The 15,841-nt window shown below is 56.2% G+C and overlaps 1 protein-coding gene across 1 annotated transcript in view; it reads right to left on the bottom strand.

The window, feature by feature from the left end:
• PLCG1 (phospholipase C gamma 1) overlaps nt 1–15,841 on the bottom strand; it is a gene marked incomplete at its 5' end in the record, with an annotated part of 46,642 nt that continues 30,801 nt past the window's right edge. Inside the window, 24 exons of the mRNA XM_084271525.1 lie at nt 1–568; nt 916–1,103; nt 1,765–1,853; nt 2,172–2,333; nt 2,512–2,626; nt 4,487–4,635; nt 5,375–5,599; nt 6,021–6,117; nt 6,653–6,810; nt 7,561–7,630; nt 7,746–7,842; nt 8,090–8,193; nt 8,580–8,657; nt 9,014–9,194; nt 9,461–9,580; nt 10,011–10,211; nt 10,507–10,694; nt 10,919–11,020; nt 12,219–12,341; nt 12,771–12,939; nt 13,357–13,477; nt 13,794–13,879; nt 14,658–14,776; nt 15,483–15,584. Coding sequence (XP_084127651.1) covers nt 526–568; nt 916–1,103; nt 1,765–1,853; nt 2,172–2,333; nt 2,512–2,626; nt 4,487–4,635; nt 5,375–5,599; nt 6,021–6,117; nt 6,653–6,810; nt 7,561–7,630; nt 7,746–7,842; nt 8,090–8,193; nt 8,580–8,657; nt 9,014–9,194; nt 9,461–9,580; nt 10,011–10,211; nt 10,507–10,694; nt 10,919–11,020; nt 12,219–12,341; nt 12,771–12,939; nt 13,357–13,477; nt 13,794–13,879; nt 14,658–14,776; nt 15,483–15,584 — 3,087 coding nt within the window. The 3' untranslated portion in view covers nt 1–525. The remainder of the gene's footprint in view (nt 569–915; nt 1,104–1,764; nt 1,854–2,171; nt 2,334–2,511; nt 2,627–4,486; nt 4,636–5,374; nt 5,600–6,020; nt 6,118–6,652; nt 6,811–7,560; nt 7,631–7,745; nt 7,843–8,089; nt 8,194–8,579; nt 8,658–9,013; nt 9,195–9,460; nt 9,581–10,010; nt 10,212–10,506; nt 10,695–10,918; nt 11,021–12,218; nt 12,342–12,770; nt 12,940–13,356; nt 13,478–13,793; nt 13,880–14,657; nt 14,777–15,482; nt 15,585–15,841) is intronic.

A 15,841-nucleotide genomic window follows, 5' to 3' on the forward strand; every position in this document is an offset into this window, starting at 1 on the left:
TACTGATAGTTTTATTACTGTTTAAAGCTATACATGTACGTAGATGCAATGCTGCAAGGATGGAGGTACCTGCTGCCTCGGGTCACGTTAAGTCCCCGGTGCGCTGGGAAAGGGTACAGCAGAGGATGGCTGCAGAGGGCAGCCGGGCAGGAGCAGGATCTCCAGGAATACAGGCAGAGCAGCGATACAGAGGGCTGGCTGGGCGGTGTTTGGGTCTCGTTCCTCGCCTTTACAGACAGTTCATGTCCCACCTGGGCTGCTGGCAGGCTGGGCGCAGCGATGGGTGTCGTTAAGGGCTCGGCGGTGAAGGTTGATGGGTGTCTGAGGTTGGGTAGGAGGGTTTTTTCCCCCTCCTCACTGTTTGTGTTTGTTTTTTTTTTAGTTCTCCGCTGGAACACCCTTCAGCAGAGAAACTGGAAAAGCTGCCTGAAAGTAGGCCATAGCAGTGCCGTTTCCATAGAAACCAGTTCACAGCGTGCTGTGAGATTCACAAGCACTGGAGGTGCTTTCACCCACCGAGATGGGCTACAGCCGGTTGTCCCCGTTGACCCGGGTCCTCCGCAGTACCCTGCAGCGGGACACAGAGAGAGGGGACAAGGTCAGGGTCACCAGGCAATGCTCCACTGGCAAAACCGCCCCGGGGAGGAGAGATGGGGGGCGTGCTCAGCCTAGGGTGAAGTGCCACTGGCTGCAGGGCGGCAGCTCCTTGTCCCACCCTACTCCCACAGACCCCAAAGCAGTGAATTCCCCAAAGAGCAGCACAACTGTAATGCTGAAATTCAGGGTTTCCGTGCAGGGAACAAGGCTGCAGCGCTGCTCTGGGTCAGTGGAAGGCTGCATTTCCCTGCCTCCACCAAGGAAACTAAAACCAGGGGTGGTCTCATGCTGTGAAAAGCTCAACAAGCACTGGCCTACCTTCGGTCCCGGCTCTCAAAGTGGTCAGCTAGCTGCTCCTGAGACACACGGAAGTCCTCAAAGGGCTGCTGGTACCGTGAGTCGCAGGACCCCTCTCTGCCTCTGCTCGCCAGCAGCTGACTGGAAGCATCCCCAGCTCGGTCCCGTAGGGTTGAAGCACCGAAGAAGTTTATTTCACCATTTTCCTGCTTGCATCAGAAGAAAAAGTACAGTGGTAAAGGGCTGGGGCTTTCCAAGTGTGTGTCTTCTAGTAAAGCGTCCTGGTGCAGGGCCCGGCTCTCTTGGAAGCTGCTACACAGGGTGCTCAGGGCTCATGGGGTCTCAGGGTTTGCAAGGTGCAGCTGCTCTGTCTTTACCTAAACCATCACTGGTTCCCACCAGCATCCTTTCAAATGTGGAAATCAAAGAAATCAGCCCTGCCCTCGACTTATGCCAACAGGGATGGCCCTGAAGCAGCTGGGCTCCAGAATCCCAAGCTAAAATGTCCCTGGAGCCTGGACAGGAACTAGGATGGAGAAAATCTGCCTCCTTCAGCCTTTGCTAAAGGGATTTCCAAGCAAGTAAATATCACAGAGCCCAGGCAGGACCCTGCATGAAATGCCCTGAATCGCTGCAGGAGGCAAGCCCAGCACTTGCCATCCCAGCAGTCTGCTGTGCATCGCTCCAGAGCAGCACTGGAAACTCAGCTGTCCCGCAGATGATGCTGAGTGTCGCTGTACTGCCGCACTGGGGTGCAGAGCTGTGCCGCTGTGGGGGCGAGTGGAACAGGACAGCGGGCAGCACGGGGCAGAGCAGGCCTTTGCCCCTCAGCCCTGTGGCACAGCCACCCCCTGTGTGACCCAGCCTCACCTTGCTAGGAAAAATTTCTATCCTGACGAGCAAGGAAGCCAGCTCCAGGTTCTCACTGTAGTTGTTCTTCAGGGGTACAGCACGCAAACCTATGGCAGAGACAGTCCCGGCGTCACTCCTGGCACAGGCAGTGACACGTCAGTCCCCTGGCACAGACATCAAGGGGTCTTTTCCAACCCCCCCAGCTACCCTCACGTGGCAGTTGGCCCCAAGGGATGTCACCAAATGGCTTCTTCTTTCCTTTACCTGGTTAGGAATGGGACCTGCCATGGGAACAGGAAGGACTGAGCCATCCTGGGGACTGACGTGTCCTCCTGTGAGACGTCGTGCCTCCCTGGCCAGTGATGCGAAGAGCGAACTGGTGAGGACCACCCTGCCACCCCTCCCTGCTTCTCCATGACCTTTACCTGTCTTCAAGCCTTTCACCAGGAAGGTGGCCTGAGCCAGGAAGTTCTCATCACTGAACATGTCCTCCTCATATACCACGAAGCGGAGGAAGGCGAAGTCAGGGTTGCTGACCTGAAAGCGTAATGGCTTCGGGGTCCAGAGGGGGTTCAGGCCGTTGTCCGCTAGTCACAAAACAGCTCTGTCAGCAGGCAGCCCCCACTGCACCCTGTGTCCTGTCGCCACCCCTCACAGCTGATGCTGGTAGCCAGCATCCCAGGCAGCCCCCACCCAGGGCCAGGCTCGCACCACAGTCAGGAGCGGCCGAGTGACTCTCTCCCTTCCCTTCACTACCCCACTCACCCACGATCTCGGTTTTCTGCTTGGCGTTGTCATACTCAGCCCCAGACAGCTCCACCTCCACAAAAGGACAAACAATCCCTCTTCCATTTTTGGGGAGGTGCCGGGCCCCCAGAACCTGGGCAGAGAGCAGGAGACACTTGGTAAGAGGTGGGAGCAAAGGAAAAAATGATGTGGTGGCATACAAAGCCATTTTCATCCCAAGTAAATCACCCTGGCTCTACAAATTGGAGAGAGAAGAGACCCTGACAGCCAGCCCAGCCCACCCTGCCTCTGAGCTCCCACCCCTGGAAGCTGCTGTGGTGTTACCCATCACCAGTTTGACTTGTAAACCATGAAAAAAAGGCAGCTGAACTGCCTCAGGTTCCTGCCTGCCACCCACACAGCCAGGCCTGGGACCACAGCATCCCTCATCCAGCTGGCCACAGCAGAGCTGGGCTGCCGAGCCGAGCTGCTCACCCTGCCTGGAGAGCTACGCTGGATCCCCCCCCCCTTCTTTCCCAAACTTCTCAGCACACCCAGCTTGTCATGAGGAAGGAAAGGAGCTGCTCTCCGCTGCTGCTCTGCTCTGTTCGTAGCACAGCCTGTCCTCAAGTGACAACCTGCTTCCTTGCAGGAGAAAGAAATCCCAGCTCCCCCTTGCCAGTGGCCATATGTCCCTCCAGCGTGCTGTCGGCACGCTGCTGCTGCAGGGGAAGGATGCGCTGCCAACGCTGGATCATGTGCTTTGAGTCATGCTGGGTTCGAGGCGGCTTCTCCATCCGTGAAAGCTGCCTTTGGTGGGGACATCGGGCAGTTTGGCCAGAGGACAAAAGGCTGAGCCCATCTCTTAAAGGAGACGGTGACAGACTATGGCACAGCGACTCTTGATGCCTGGTGGCTGCAGCTGCACCTTGGGATGCAGGGAGAGTTTGGAAAACAGATGGTGCAGGGAAACGGTGCCAGGGATTTTTAGGGAGACAGTGGATATGGGGTTGATGGTGCAGATGGGACATGATGGGGGGGTGTCCCCCCTGCCCCGAGCAAGGCAGTGGCTGGCTGAGGTGGGATCACTCCGAAACGGAGGTGACCTCAGAGGAGCTGCAGTTTGTGAATGTTGTGAGAAATCTGTGAGGACCTAAAAGCTGGATCCCTGCTGCCTCCTCCTCAAGGTCTGCTTGAGACCAAGGGACTTGCAGAGGATGCTGCTGATCCACAGATGCTCCGCTCAGCTCCAAGACCACTAGGCATGCCTGTACCAGCTAGTGGGACAGTCACAGCTCCAAACATGAGAGCCATCTGGCTTGACACAGCCGTGCCCTCCCCATCCCTCCAGAAGCTTTGTCTGTTGAGTTGTCCCATAACCCTGTAGAGCTGCTGATGTGCAGCTCCAGGAGCTGACTTGAGAAAGGTCCAGCCCCAGTCTCCCCCATCCAGGAAGAAAGTGATTCAACAAGCATCTACAGTCCATCCACTGATGCCCCCCACCAGCAGACCCCCATCTTGTCATCACCAACAGTGCAACACAGAAATGCTCTGACCTTGAGCATCTTCCTGAGAGGGAAAGGGCCACACAAGGTTGGTGATGTTGAGCCTGGAGCAACTTGGGGACAAGGCAGAACTCTTGTGTTACCCCACTGGGAACCATCCTGGGCCCCAGCAGTGTCGGGCAAACTCTAGGGTCAGGGATGCCACCTGCCAGCACTGGGCCCTGGACAGGAGAGGTCCTGGGGGGGAGCATCCAGGGATGCTCCTGCTACCCCTCTCCAGGTGCCCAGGGAGGTCGGTGGTGCTTTCCTCACCAGCACCCATGGGTCTCCCCCTTTGGCAAGGTCTCTCAAGCCCACACTGCAGGACAGCTATTACACAAGGGCTGAGGAACTCCTGCTGATGAAGAGCAGCTGCAGACACAGACCAGAAACCCAGAAAAAAACATGCCATCACCCCAAGGTGGGTTTGAAAGCCTGGGTCTGACTCCAGGCTGGGAGGAGATACTGACCTCAACGGAGATAGTGAGCGGCTCCACCCCCCGCAGCGTGCTCTTGTCGAAGGGGTCAAAGATGTCATCCCTCATGTTGGTCGGCTGCAAGACGTACCCACACTGGCCACTGGACATGAACAAGGCCTGGTTCATCTGCATGGGCTTGTCTGGAGAGCACAGGCAGGAGATGGAAGGGAGAACACCCTGTGCCCTTTCCACAAACCACCTGCGTTACCAGTGCCTTGTGTGCAGCCCTTTGCAAGGGGAGCTGGCCCATCCCTTGGCAACACCTCGTGTGCCATGGCCTCAACACAGCCCGTGCACATGCTGGGGCCACGGGGTGACCTTCTCACGCACAACCTGCCCACCTCCCCAGTGCTTCATGGGACACCCCTTTCTTTTCCTCCCTCTACTTTCCACTTTCCTTGTACTGGCTCTGGCATTTGCCAAACCACCCAGTAAGATGCTTGAATTCACCAAAGGAATGAAAAAACCCCCAGCAGGTACTTTTCTGGTGGGTTGGTGAGCTGAGTGGGCTCACAGAGGGGTTTGGCAAGGGCCAGGGAACGTGATCAGAGCAGTGAGATTGATGCTGCATCTGGCTGGTGTTCCGAGACTGGGGCTGCACTGTGGTACCTCCCTCCCCTGCCCACCCTGCGTCCAACTCTGTCTCATCCTGTCCCCATGGCACCACAGTCTCCTGGCCTGGCCCAATCGAGGCCCCCAGAGCACATTACCCCCACAGCAACCACATGCCCGGACATGAACATCAGGTCCTGCTCCCTGCACTGGGTGCAGAGGCTGCGGAGCCCCTCCTAGACCCCCATCTGCCAGGACCAGGCATGGGTAGTACCCAGGCAGGGGGTACCCAGGAGCCTGCCCTCCTTCCCTGCACCCTGCCCTCACCTGGGGTTTGGAAGTTGAGTGCTACCAGCTGGCTGCCACAGATCCACATGGGCAGGGGGTCGTAGTTGGAGGAGTCCAGGCGCTGCCCCTTGGGGTAGATGCGGGAGAGCTGCAGGCGGTTGTACTGCAGGAACTTCTTGCCTTTGATCTTGTTGACATACTTCTCCGCCTTGGTCTCGGGGAAGGAGGACATGTCTCGGTAACAAGCCCTCTCTGTGCCGATCTCTGTGGGGAGAGAGCACAGTTTAAGCCAGGAGCACATTCCCTTTCCAGACACTTCAACCATCCTGAGCCCCCTTCTGGGGCCATGCTCTCAGCTCAGCCACCCTCTGCTTGTGCAGACCCTGCTCTGCCTGATGCCTCTGCTGGGTGCCCAACACAGATGGCTGAAAGGACCAAAACTGCCCGATGACTGGGCATGGTGCTCCCCAGCCCCACTGCTTTGGCAGCTGCTTTGGATGGTGACACATTCCAGCAACAGCAGGATGGGGAAAGGAACGTCCATCTCTCTGGAGAAGGACGTTTCCAGAGCTCCAATGCTCCAGCTCGCTTGGAGATCCAGCCAGGCAGCACCTCGGGGCACAGTGTGGGCTCTGTAATGCCACGGTGACTGCTGGCAGTGGCCACCAGCCTGGCAGATGCTCACTCTCTTCATCGAAGGGCACAGGTCGGCAATATACCACCAGCTCCGAAAGCTCCAGGGCAATCTTCTTCCTCCTCTCCATCATCTTCCCTTCGGAAAGCTGCCACAAGAGGGACAAAGAGGCATCAGGGCCAGGTGGGAACAGTGGAATTGGATAGTTCAGCTCACCAATTGCAGTCATCGGCCACGCTGGCCTGATGTTGCCACTCCTACCCATGCCATGGGAACCACTAGCAGGTCTGCATGGAGGGACACCACAAAAGTGCTCATGGGTGGGGCCCTACCTTCTGCCTGCAGCTGGACTGGCACTGGTACCAGCACAGTGCAGCTGTGGCCTTGTAGCTGAGCCTTGCCACCCTCCATGGATGAAGATCCCCCACCTCCCGAGGCTGCAACACCCTCCTGATGGACCGATCTTCTCAGATGTCCATCTTGAACCTCTCAAGCCACCATGCACGGCCACCACCCCTTGCTAAATTGCCAAAAGTTTACTCTGGGGCTTCATCACCTGCTGTGGCAGTCATCACAGGCTGCCATCTCACCACCCATCCCCAGCCTCCACCTACTCCCTGGCTCCTGGAAAGTCCGGGACTCAGAAGGAGAGGTCTCCCTTGCCAAGGGCTCTCCAGACTCACCCGTGCGTCAGCCGTCTGTGCTGCCTCCCGGATCTTCTTCACCCAGTCCAGCATGTCCTCCTCTGTGTCTGCAGCCACGTCAAGGGAGAAGCGTGACACCGAGGCCATGCTAATGGAGAAGACGAAGGGGCGGTTGTTCTTCCTCTCGGGGCGGACGGCTGCGTGGAGAGGGAGCAGAGGGCAAGGTCACAAGCAGATGCTGAGCCAAGTCCTTCACACCTCAGAGGGAGGAAGGGAGAGGACAGGTGCTGAGGGAATCTCAAGGCTGCCCTGGGACTTCTCAGCTAAGAGGAGAAGCTCCGTTTCTGCTCATTGGAGGCAACAGATGGAGCCCAGGAAGTGATAGGTGAGGATGCAGAGTGTATCCTGAGGGGGCCTGGAAGCCTCTTGGGGCCTTTGTAATCCCCTCTTTCCCCCATTCCTACATCTGGCACCCTGGAGTGTCCAGGTGGGAACAGCCACCTGGGTCACAGCATCCTCTGGGCACTGCGGAGCTGAGGGGGAAGCAAAGAGCTGCAGATCGGATTCAGCTCAGCCGGTGCCCAGGAACCCCAGAACCTGGGGCTGTCCTCCCTTCACAAAGGAGGACAAATCCTTATGGAAAAGGACTCTACAAAATCGGCCTGAGCTCCCTTGTCTGAGCGCAGGTTCAAGGAGGGCTGGAGCAGCTCCTTGCCACGACCTCAGCTGTACTCGGGATGCAGGAATGTCCCCAAACCCCTGGCATCCTGTGCTGGGACCAGCAGCGGAGCGTGTCACCGCATGGCCAGCACACACCGCCGATACACACCCACTCACGGCAGGCACAGGGGTGCCTACAGACAGATGGACACCGAAGCCCTTTGGCCCAGAAGACCTGCAAGCAGCTGTAAGACCCCCTCACTCCCCCATCCCTCCCTGGCACTCACCAATCTGACAGGAGGGCACATCCAGGACACCTCCAAGCAGGTCTCCCAGGGGGCTGTTCTCATCCAGCTGCTGCTGGGAATGAAGCACAGGAATGAAGCTGGGCATGGCCCTGGGCAGAGGGGCTGAGCATGGGGGGCTGCACACATGCACCACCCCTTCTTGCTCTGCTCGGGCACAAGCTCACCTCCCGCTCTGGCTCCAGACTGACAGGACAAGTATATTCCTCAACATAGTTGGAAGGGAACCACAGTTGCTTCTTGCCACCATAATCTCCTCTCCACCTGGAAGAGAGGGAAGAGGCAGCATCAGTACCCACCATAGGATCCCAGAAGATCCTCTCTGGGGGTCACGGGCAACAGGCAGCTCCTCCACCGGCTGCTTTTAAAGTTCATGAGGCTTCAGGGCTGCGCAGTTTGCGGACAATCCCAGAAAGGACCCAACCCTAGAAGGACACCCCTTTGTACAGATGATGACACCATGGTTTGACTGTGTCCCTGAGGGAAAAAAGGGGCTCGGGGACATACTCACCAGCCTCCTTCCTGTTTCTCCACATTCTGGATGATGGCATTTTTGGTGAAGGTGAGCTCGTCCTCCCGCTGTGCCTTGTAGTCAAACAGGGCTTTGACTGCACACTGCAATGAGGAGGGGTCCCGTGAGGCTGGACAGTGGAAGGTCACACGGACAACAAGCCCAGGGACATGACAGGTCACCTCCCACTGCAGATGTGTGTGCTGGGGGGGCTGTGAGGCACATTGTGTGCAGGCAGCCTCCACCCCTGCAGCCAGAAGCTGCCAGACCCTAGTGACCCTTGAAGAATGAACGAAGGTCCCTGTTTACACCAAAGCAGAGGTCACCAGTCTGGTATGACCCCGCACAGGCACCCTCCTCTGGGCCAGAGTCATGGCTGAGTTTGGTTTGGAGAGCTCAGGACAAGAGGCAGCCCAGGCTGGGAAGGCTTAGAGCATGTCTTCCTGCCCCGAGGCCCTGTGGTTCTTCGTTTCAAGCAGTGAGAGCGTACCTTGAAGGTGGGCATGGGGTTGGCTTCCACGTAGAACCCGGGGTGTCGTCCCTCATAAAGGGCTCCGTAGTCTGGCTCCTACAGAAACAAAGGTGAAGTTTGTGGTGACCACAGTGGTGACAAGTGTGGCTCCGCAGGAGAACAGTGCCCCACCTTGGGGGAGGTAGGGAGAATGCCCCAGGGAAGACACGGGGCCAAAGATGATGCTGCATACAGCAAAGATGCCCAAGCCCAGGCTCCCCGCTGACCTGGGTCAGTGGGACTGCAATAAATCTCACTCAAGCCAGTGAGTGTTCCCAACAGGGCACGAAGCCCTGCGAGGTGTGACCTGTGAAGTAGAGATGACTCACACGCCACCACTTCAGGGCACCAGCTTAAAACAGACCTGTCCATCATCCTTTGGCTTAGCTCTTCCAACGGCCGTCCACACTCACCGCTGTCCCTATCTTCTCAAGTGTCTCCTCGTTGATGGGGTACCTCAGCTTCATCTTGCGGTACAGTGGGTGCTTTTCATAGTAGCTGATCAAGTCCACGAGGCTCTCGAAGTCAGTGTTGCCGAGCAGCAGGGTCTGGCCCTCCTGCTGCACTCGGCAGTGTTTGATCTTCCCTTCGGCCCTGGCAGGTGGAAAGACAGAGAGAAGCCACTTGGTACCTGGGTCTCCACCAAGATAAAGACAAAAGGTGTCCCCTGGGCTGGCTGCTGAGCACAGCCATCTCCTGTCAGGAGATGGGAGGAGGCTGTCCTAAAGGATCTCAGGGACTGAAGGTTTATCCAGGGCCTCCCAGGATGGAGAAAAGCTCTGGGAGGGCTCACGTCAGGCTCACAGCCCCTCTTCTGCTCTGCAGCACCCCAGGCCACCACCCTTCTCCCAGGGACGTACCGGAAGGAGATGGCATAGGAGCTGGGCTCGCTCCTCTTGCGCACCAGGAAGGCTCCGTCGCGTGGCACCCTCATCAGCATGTGCTCGGCTTGGGTCCGGGTGAGGTTGGCGTGGTACCACCTTTCAGGAAAGACATGTCACCCTGTACATCCAGCCCGCCCCACGCCTCTGCCACACAGTTTCCCCTCCAGCTCATAAAAGACTGCCTGAGTCCTCAGGAGGAGGACAAGGAGCAGAGGCCATCATATACATAACACTGCAACAGGGCTGTTTTCTCCTTCCCATGGGACAGGGGGTAACAGAGCTGTTTGGTGACATGCAGCATGGGTGAGGGCAGCCCAGCCAAGCCCAGTACCTCCTTTCTCAGCTTCCAAGACAACCAGCTCCACCAGCAATGACGCTGGCCAGCATGACTGCTGTGACACAGAGAGCAAGAAGGGACTGGAGAGCCACAGGAGGGAAGGAACGACTGCAGAGAGACCTGGGAGAGTTTCCCATGGGGACCCAACTGCCAGTGGACATCACCCACCCATCCCAAACACGCACTCACTCTTTGCTCTCATGGGCATTGGTCTGCGGCACTGGCTCTGTCAACCTCATCTCAAACTCGTTGCACCTCAGCGGCACATCCTGGTAGTGGGTGATGAGGTCGTAGAGGCTGTCGAACACCAGGTTATCCGTCAGGAAGAACTTGGGGCTGCCGGCATCCTGCCGGGAGTGTATCCGGCAGTGCTGCACCTTCCCATTGCGCCTGTGGAAGAGGGAGGGGATAAACCAGCGTCACCTGTGGAGGGTTTGGATCTGCCTCAGGCACAGCTCCTGGACACAGCATTCCTCCCCCACAGGACACACATCGTGCAAGGGTACCAAGTACTTGACCCTTCCGCTCTGGGACAGTGAGTTGACATGATGCTGGGGCAAAGAGAAATGGGGGAAACCCACTGGCTGAGCATTGGGGAAAGGGACTCCACTACTAAAGACAGTGCCAGGATGAGGACCACCCCAGGAGCGACACCGAGCAGTGGGCTGGTGCCTGTGGCCCTCACCAGAAGGAGAGGGTGTAGTCTCCAACGAAGGTCTCGCTCTCTCTGACAAGGAAGGAGCCGTCGGGGGCTCCTGTCTCGATGCAGTACTCCGTCAGCAGCCGCTCCGCGATGTGCCGCCCGTCGCGTCCCGCGCCCAGCTTGCCGTGAAACCACTTCTCCGTGGAGTGAAGCTCAGTGCTGTTGCTCACCTGGCAGGGAGAAAGCCCCCCGTCTCGAGTTACTGGCGTGTGGTACCAGTCTGTGCTGCTCAAGGGTCTTCCAATCAGGACCAGGGAGTTTCCAAAGCAGCTCCCATCCTTCCCACCACAGGATCTCCCCCGGAGGTCAGCTGGCACTGGAGATGCTCAGCACCTTGGGCAGTCAAGTCTTTTCTCTATGGGACAGCTCACTGTCATACAAGGTGACAACTCACCTCCTTCTGTTCTTCCTCATCCTCATTTCCTTGGTCATTGGTTGTCTCCCCGGAGTAATAGATCTTGCTGCTGGTCAGGACAAAGTAATGTGGGTTCCACTCCTGCAAGGAAACAAACTCTGGGCAAAGGGACCCCCTGAGGAAGCCCCAAGCTGGCCCACCACCCATCTGTGGGATCTTCCCTTCTTGATCAGCACAAGCAGGTTTGCAAAGGACAATCACCAGCAACTCAGATTTCAGCAGAGTCGCAGAAACTTCCGAGACATCTCCCAGATTCCAAGCACAGTGTATGAGCAGCAAAAAAAAAATCCAGCATGCGATTAAGTCTGACATCCTACGGGACTGCAAAGTACTGCAAGCACCCCAAAGCACGTCTCCAGAGGAGAAGACCAAACCAAGAGCAAATCAACGCAAAAAAACCCGAATCACTCTGCATGGATCCAGCACGGGGACTGTCAGAGATGAGGGTATCAGGGCTGGTTATGCAGCTCTACCATTGAACTTCCCTAGTTTCCAGAGAAACCCTGTTTAATTTGCACGTGACACTTGGCCCGCCCAAGCAAAGCGAAGCGGCTGCAGGAGTGGCCATTCCACACAGGGTGAAAGGAAGGCTGGGCGCTTAACGAAGCGGAATGCTCGTTTAGGTGTGTTAAGCGTGTAGGCGCTTGGCAGGAGGCAGGCAGGTCTACAGATGCAGGCCATCACTAGAACTTACTGCAGCAACAGATAACAGGCTATACGGATTACAGAAGCGCAGCTGCAGTGCATCAGCCCAGTGCTCCCTCTAGCTCAGCCTTCTGCTTCTAACAAGGGCCAACAGGAGATGCCTAGGGAAGAGTACACGGCACAGCCTATAAGAAAGCTGGGGAAGAACTGTTCACAAGGGCATGTAGCAGTAGGACAAGGGATGATGGTTTTCAGCTAGAAAAGGGGGGAGATTTAGGTTGGGTATTAGGAAAAAGCTCTTCAATATGAGGGTGGTGGGTCACTGGAACAGGTTGCCCAGAGAGGTGATGGAGGCCCCATCCCTGGAGACATTCAAGGCCAGGCTTGATGGGGCTCTGAGCAACCTGTTCTAGTGAAGATGCAGGGGTTTGGACTAGATGGCCTTTAAAAGTCCCTTCCAACCCAACACATTCAATGATTCTATGATTCAGAGACTCCTGAAAAACAGGATAGCCCAACAGTCTCTTAGATCGTTTGCACCACACCCCTTCCAGCACTACACAGCTCCTGACAATTATCACGTCATTTATGGGGCTCAGAGAGTGGGGACAGGGTGACAGCAGCAAAGACTTACGTGATTAATGGGGTCTTCCAGGTAGAGGATCCCGTTCTTGATGGAGTTGCTGATGTCATTCTCTGAGTACATTACAGATGAGGGCAACTCCTCGTAAGCGCTGCCCTCTGCCAGCTTCTTGTGCTGTGGGATGAGAGCGGGGGTCAGGCACCTTGAGGGGAGCAGGCACCCAAAAAGCAGCACGGATTTCCTGGTGAACAGGAAGCTAAAACTCCAGGGCTGCTGCAGTGGGTTCCTCCAGACTAAAAGGACTGAGGTAAGAACTATGCCACAGAGATCATCAAAAGGCACTGAAGTCCCACCCTTTCTTCCTGCAGCAGAAATACCAACATCCCCCCAGCATTCAAAGAAAGCAGCACCCAGCTGCTGAGCTCACTTCCCAGCAGCTCCTCTGAAGGGAGGGAGTTCTTTGTCTCCAGTTTTTTTTAGCACCAGGTCTCCACTTCCAACTATCCCCCTCTAGGGGTAAGGAGCTGCCCTTGCTCCCACAGCCTCACCCCCACCTGCCCCCATTCCCTCCAGTCAGGAGCCCTGCTGGGGAAGGAATCTCACCTTGATGAGAATCTTCCTCTTGAGCTGGTTTGGAGAGGGAAGGCCATCGGCAGAAATATCTACTGGTTTGGTCAAGAGCATGTCCCCAAAGATCTTCTTGAAATTCTGGGCCATGTTCCTCTGCTGAGCAATGCTGCAGTGGTCCTCAATGGACAGAATGACGGGGAAACTGGGAGAGGGGAAAAGCCATCAGAACCAGGACAGTGTCAGGAAGGAACCATCTCCTTCTGAGCTCTGTTTCAAAACCTGGTCTCTGTATCCTCAAAGCACATTCACAGCAGTCTGTGCTGCCTTGAGCATTACATATCCACCCTACAGCAAGGTGTTCCCACTGCATGGAGTGGAGGACTGGCAAACTACTGGGGTTTACCCAAAGTCTTCCTCCCCACAACGTTTTTCTGGGAGAAATCTCCCCTTGGCTGGGAGACGTGATGACACACCACCTTCCCACCAGATCCCAGGCACGTGGTGTTGTGCCAGATCTCTGGATAAAGGTGGGCTTCACTTTGCCACAGCCTCAGCTTTACCCACTCTTTGCCTTCCTGGCAGCTCTGCTAGCTGAAGCCCAGGTCCCTGCAGCACTTACTCAGAGGTAACAAAGGCGTGTTCCTTGATAGTGACCAAGACGTCAGAGAACTTGATCTTGGTGGTTAAGGTGTGTCCATGGTAGATGACTGGCATGCCATCGGGACCGTCCCAGCAATCCACTGAAAGAGACCCACAGGGAGAACTTAGCCCAGAGGCTGGAATATAGGTGGGACGTGGACACGAGATGGACTGAACTAAGCAGGGAGCCACGCTGGATGGTAATAAAGGACCATCCAGATCTTTCTGAGGGACCAAAAGCTTGGGCAGGTACCGTCCAGTCCCATGAACCAAATGACCTCCACCCTTCCAGCACATCATGGTGACAGTGATGCCACTGGCACGTCACCCTCCAGCCCTGCCTCACACACGAAGCCTCCCCCGACCACTGCAAGTGATCGTGGTGACAGAGATGGAACCGCTGGCTCAGGGACTCACGTTCGATACAGCGGCATCCCATGCGCAAGCAGCGGGCGTACGCCTCCAGCGAGGACTCGCTCGAGAACTGATCCCCTGTCAGGTACCTTTCATGGAGAGAAGACATCAGCAAAGCAATGGCTCAGCGTGGGCACCTGCCTGGACATCACAGACCCACCTCCACCATGTAAAGGGTGGTGAGAGCGCCGCTCCCCCAGACCTGTCACCTTCCCAGGGCGGGGTGTTCTGCTCTGCCCCTGCTGCCAGCACTACTCTGAGGCCTAGCCCCTCGAGATGAGCCTCAGAGAGCGGCATCAGTGTTGGTGCCACAAAGAGCCAGTCAGGAGCAGCTGGAGAGCAGGGTTAGACCAGCTCTTGCAGCTGGAGAGCAGAGTTAGACCAGCTCTTGCAGGCTGACAAGAGCTCCCCACCTGCCCTCCCACTGCTCTGCTGAGCACATCTGTACCCGGCACCACTGCATCCCCCAAACAGGGAGCACAGGCACAGCCCGTCTGCACAGAGCAGAACTCCTGCAAGATTCCTCCAGCAGCAGAGAAGCAAAATGGCCAATTTCACCCTGTCAGGTTATCGTCACTCTGTCCTGCACAGAAGATGACATTGCTACCAGTAAGGAATCCCAGTGTGACCTGGGACCCCAAAGCACAGATGGGTGCTGCTGACAACACAAGGGCAAAACACTGGTGGATAAATGACAGAGGGAGACTGGGGCACAAAGAGGATGGTCTCTGATGTACTGACCCCAGGGTGGAAAAGTCTAATTGACCTGTCAGTGGGATCAGGCAGAATGAGGAGAATCCCACCCTGGAGCAGGGGAAGGGGATGCTGGGAGTGGCCGGATGGGGAGATCCGTCCCTTAGTCCTTACGTGTTGTGTGAGGAGGAGATCCAGTAATGGGAGAGGGGGTTGTTCATGTTCTCCAGACACACCATATCCAGTTGTGAGTTCCAGATGCTGTTCTCTTTGGAAAACAGGAAGGTGAGAAACTGCTCAAGGAGAAACAGAAGCGTGTTAGTGATGCAGAGGAGCCTGTTGCTGTGGTTCAGCTTCACACACATCTTGCCCTCCATATCAGCAGCTACCCAGCTGTTTTCTGAGTTCAGCACAGACCGACCAGGGGCAACCAAGACAGCACCCACTGTGCTCAAATAACCCCAGCTTCATGCATTGCCACCTTCCCTCCAAGCTCTGCCAGATATCCACTTAGAAATCCTTTGGCCCAGCTGGAGTCAAGCAACCAGCTCTGTGTTTTATTTTGCTGCTCACATGGCAGCAACAGCTCTCTAAGGCCATGTGGATCAAAGGACCCCCACATGGGCACAGACCGCACACGACATCATCATCTCCTATTGTTTTTCTTTTCTTTTCAGCTCTTCTTGCTTTGAAGAGGTCCTCACATGCCCTGAAGGGGCATTAAGCCAAATGCAGCCCCTTTCCTCTCTGAACTGAACTGCTGATGAGCACTCCCTGCTCCACGTGCTCAGCGCTGAGCCCAGAAATCACTCCCTTCACCAAACACCTCTTGTGCAATATGGTGACCCACCACGTTCACCTCATACAGCAATGCAGCACTGCCACCCCACAGAGGAGACAGCCAGCAGTGCTGTCACACCACAGCACACATCACACCATGGATGTCACACCCTACTCCCCCACCCTAGTCTGCACACACTAGCATTCATGGTGTCTTACTTCATCCAGAGAGAAGTAAGGCTCATCGATCTCCCTCAAAGGGTCTCTCAGGAAGTTGAGCATAAACTCATGTACCTTGGACTTGTCTGCAGCCCAGAGCTCCTGCAAATCCCAAAAGAGACATAGAAAAAAAACCCCATTACACAAAGAGTTACTCAAACCCACGTGCAGCTCATCCAGCTAGAAGCTTTAACCATTAAGGAGGCAGCTTTTAACTCAAGCCCATCTCTGCCAGGAATTCAACTGTCAGCACAAACGCTGGATAGCACGCAACTGCAGAGATCTGCCCTGCTCCTAAGTGGTCTTCCTTCTCTCAATGCCATGCATTTTTCTCTCTGACAGCCCCTTTGCACACATCT

This window comes from Gallinula chloropus, assembly GCF_964237585.1.
Source record: "Gallinula chloropus genome assembly, chromosome: 16".
Classification (NCBI taxonomy): Eukaryota; Metazoa; Chordata; class Aves; order Gruiformes; family Rallidae; genus Gallinula; species Gallinula chloropus.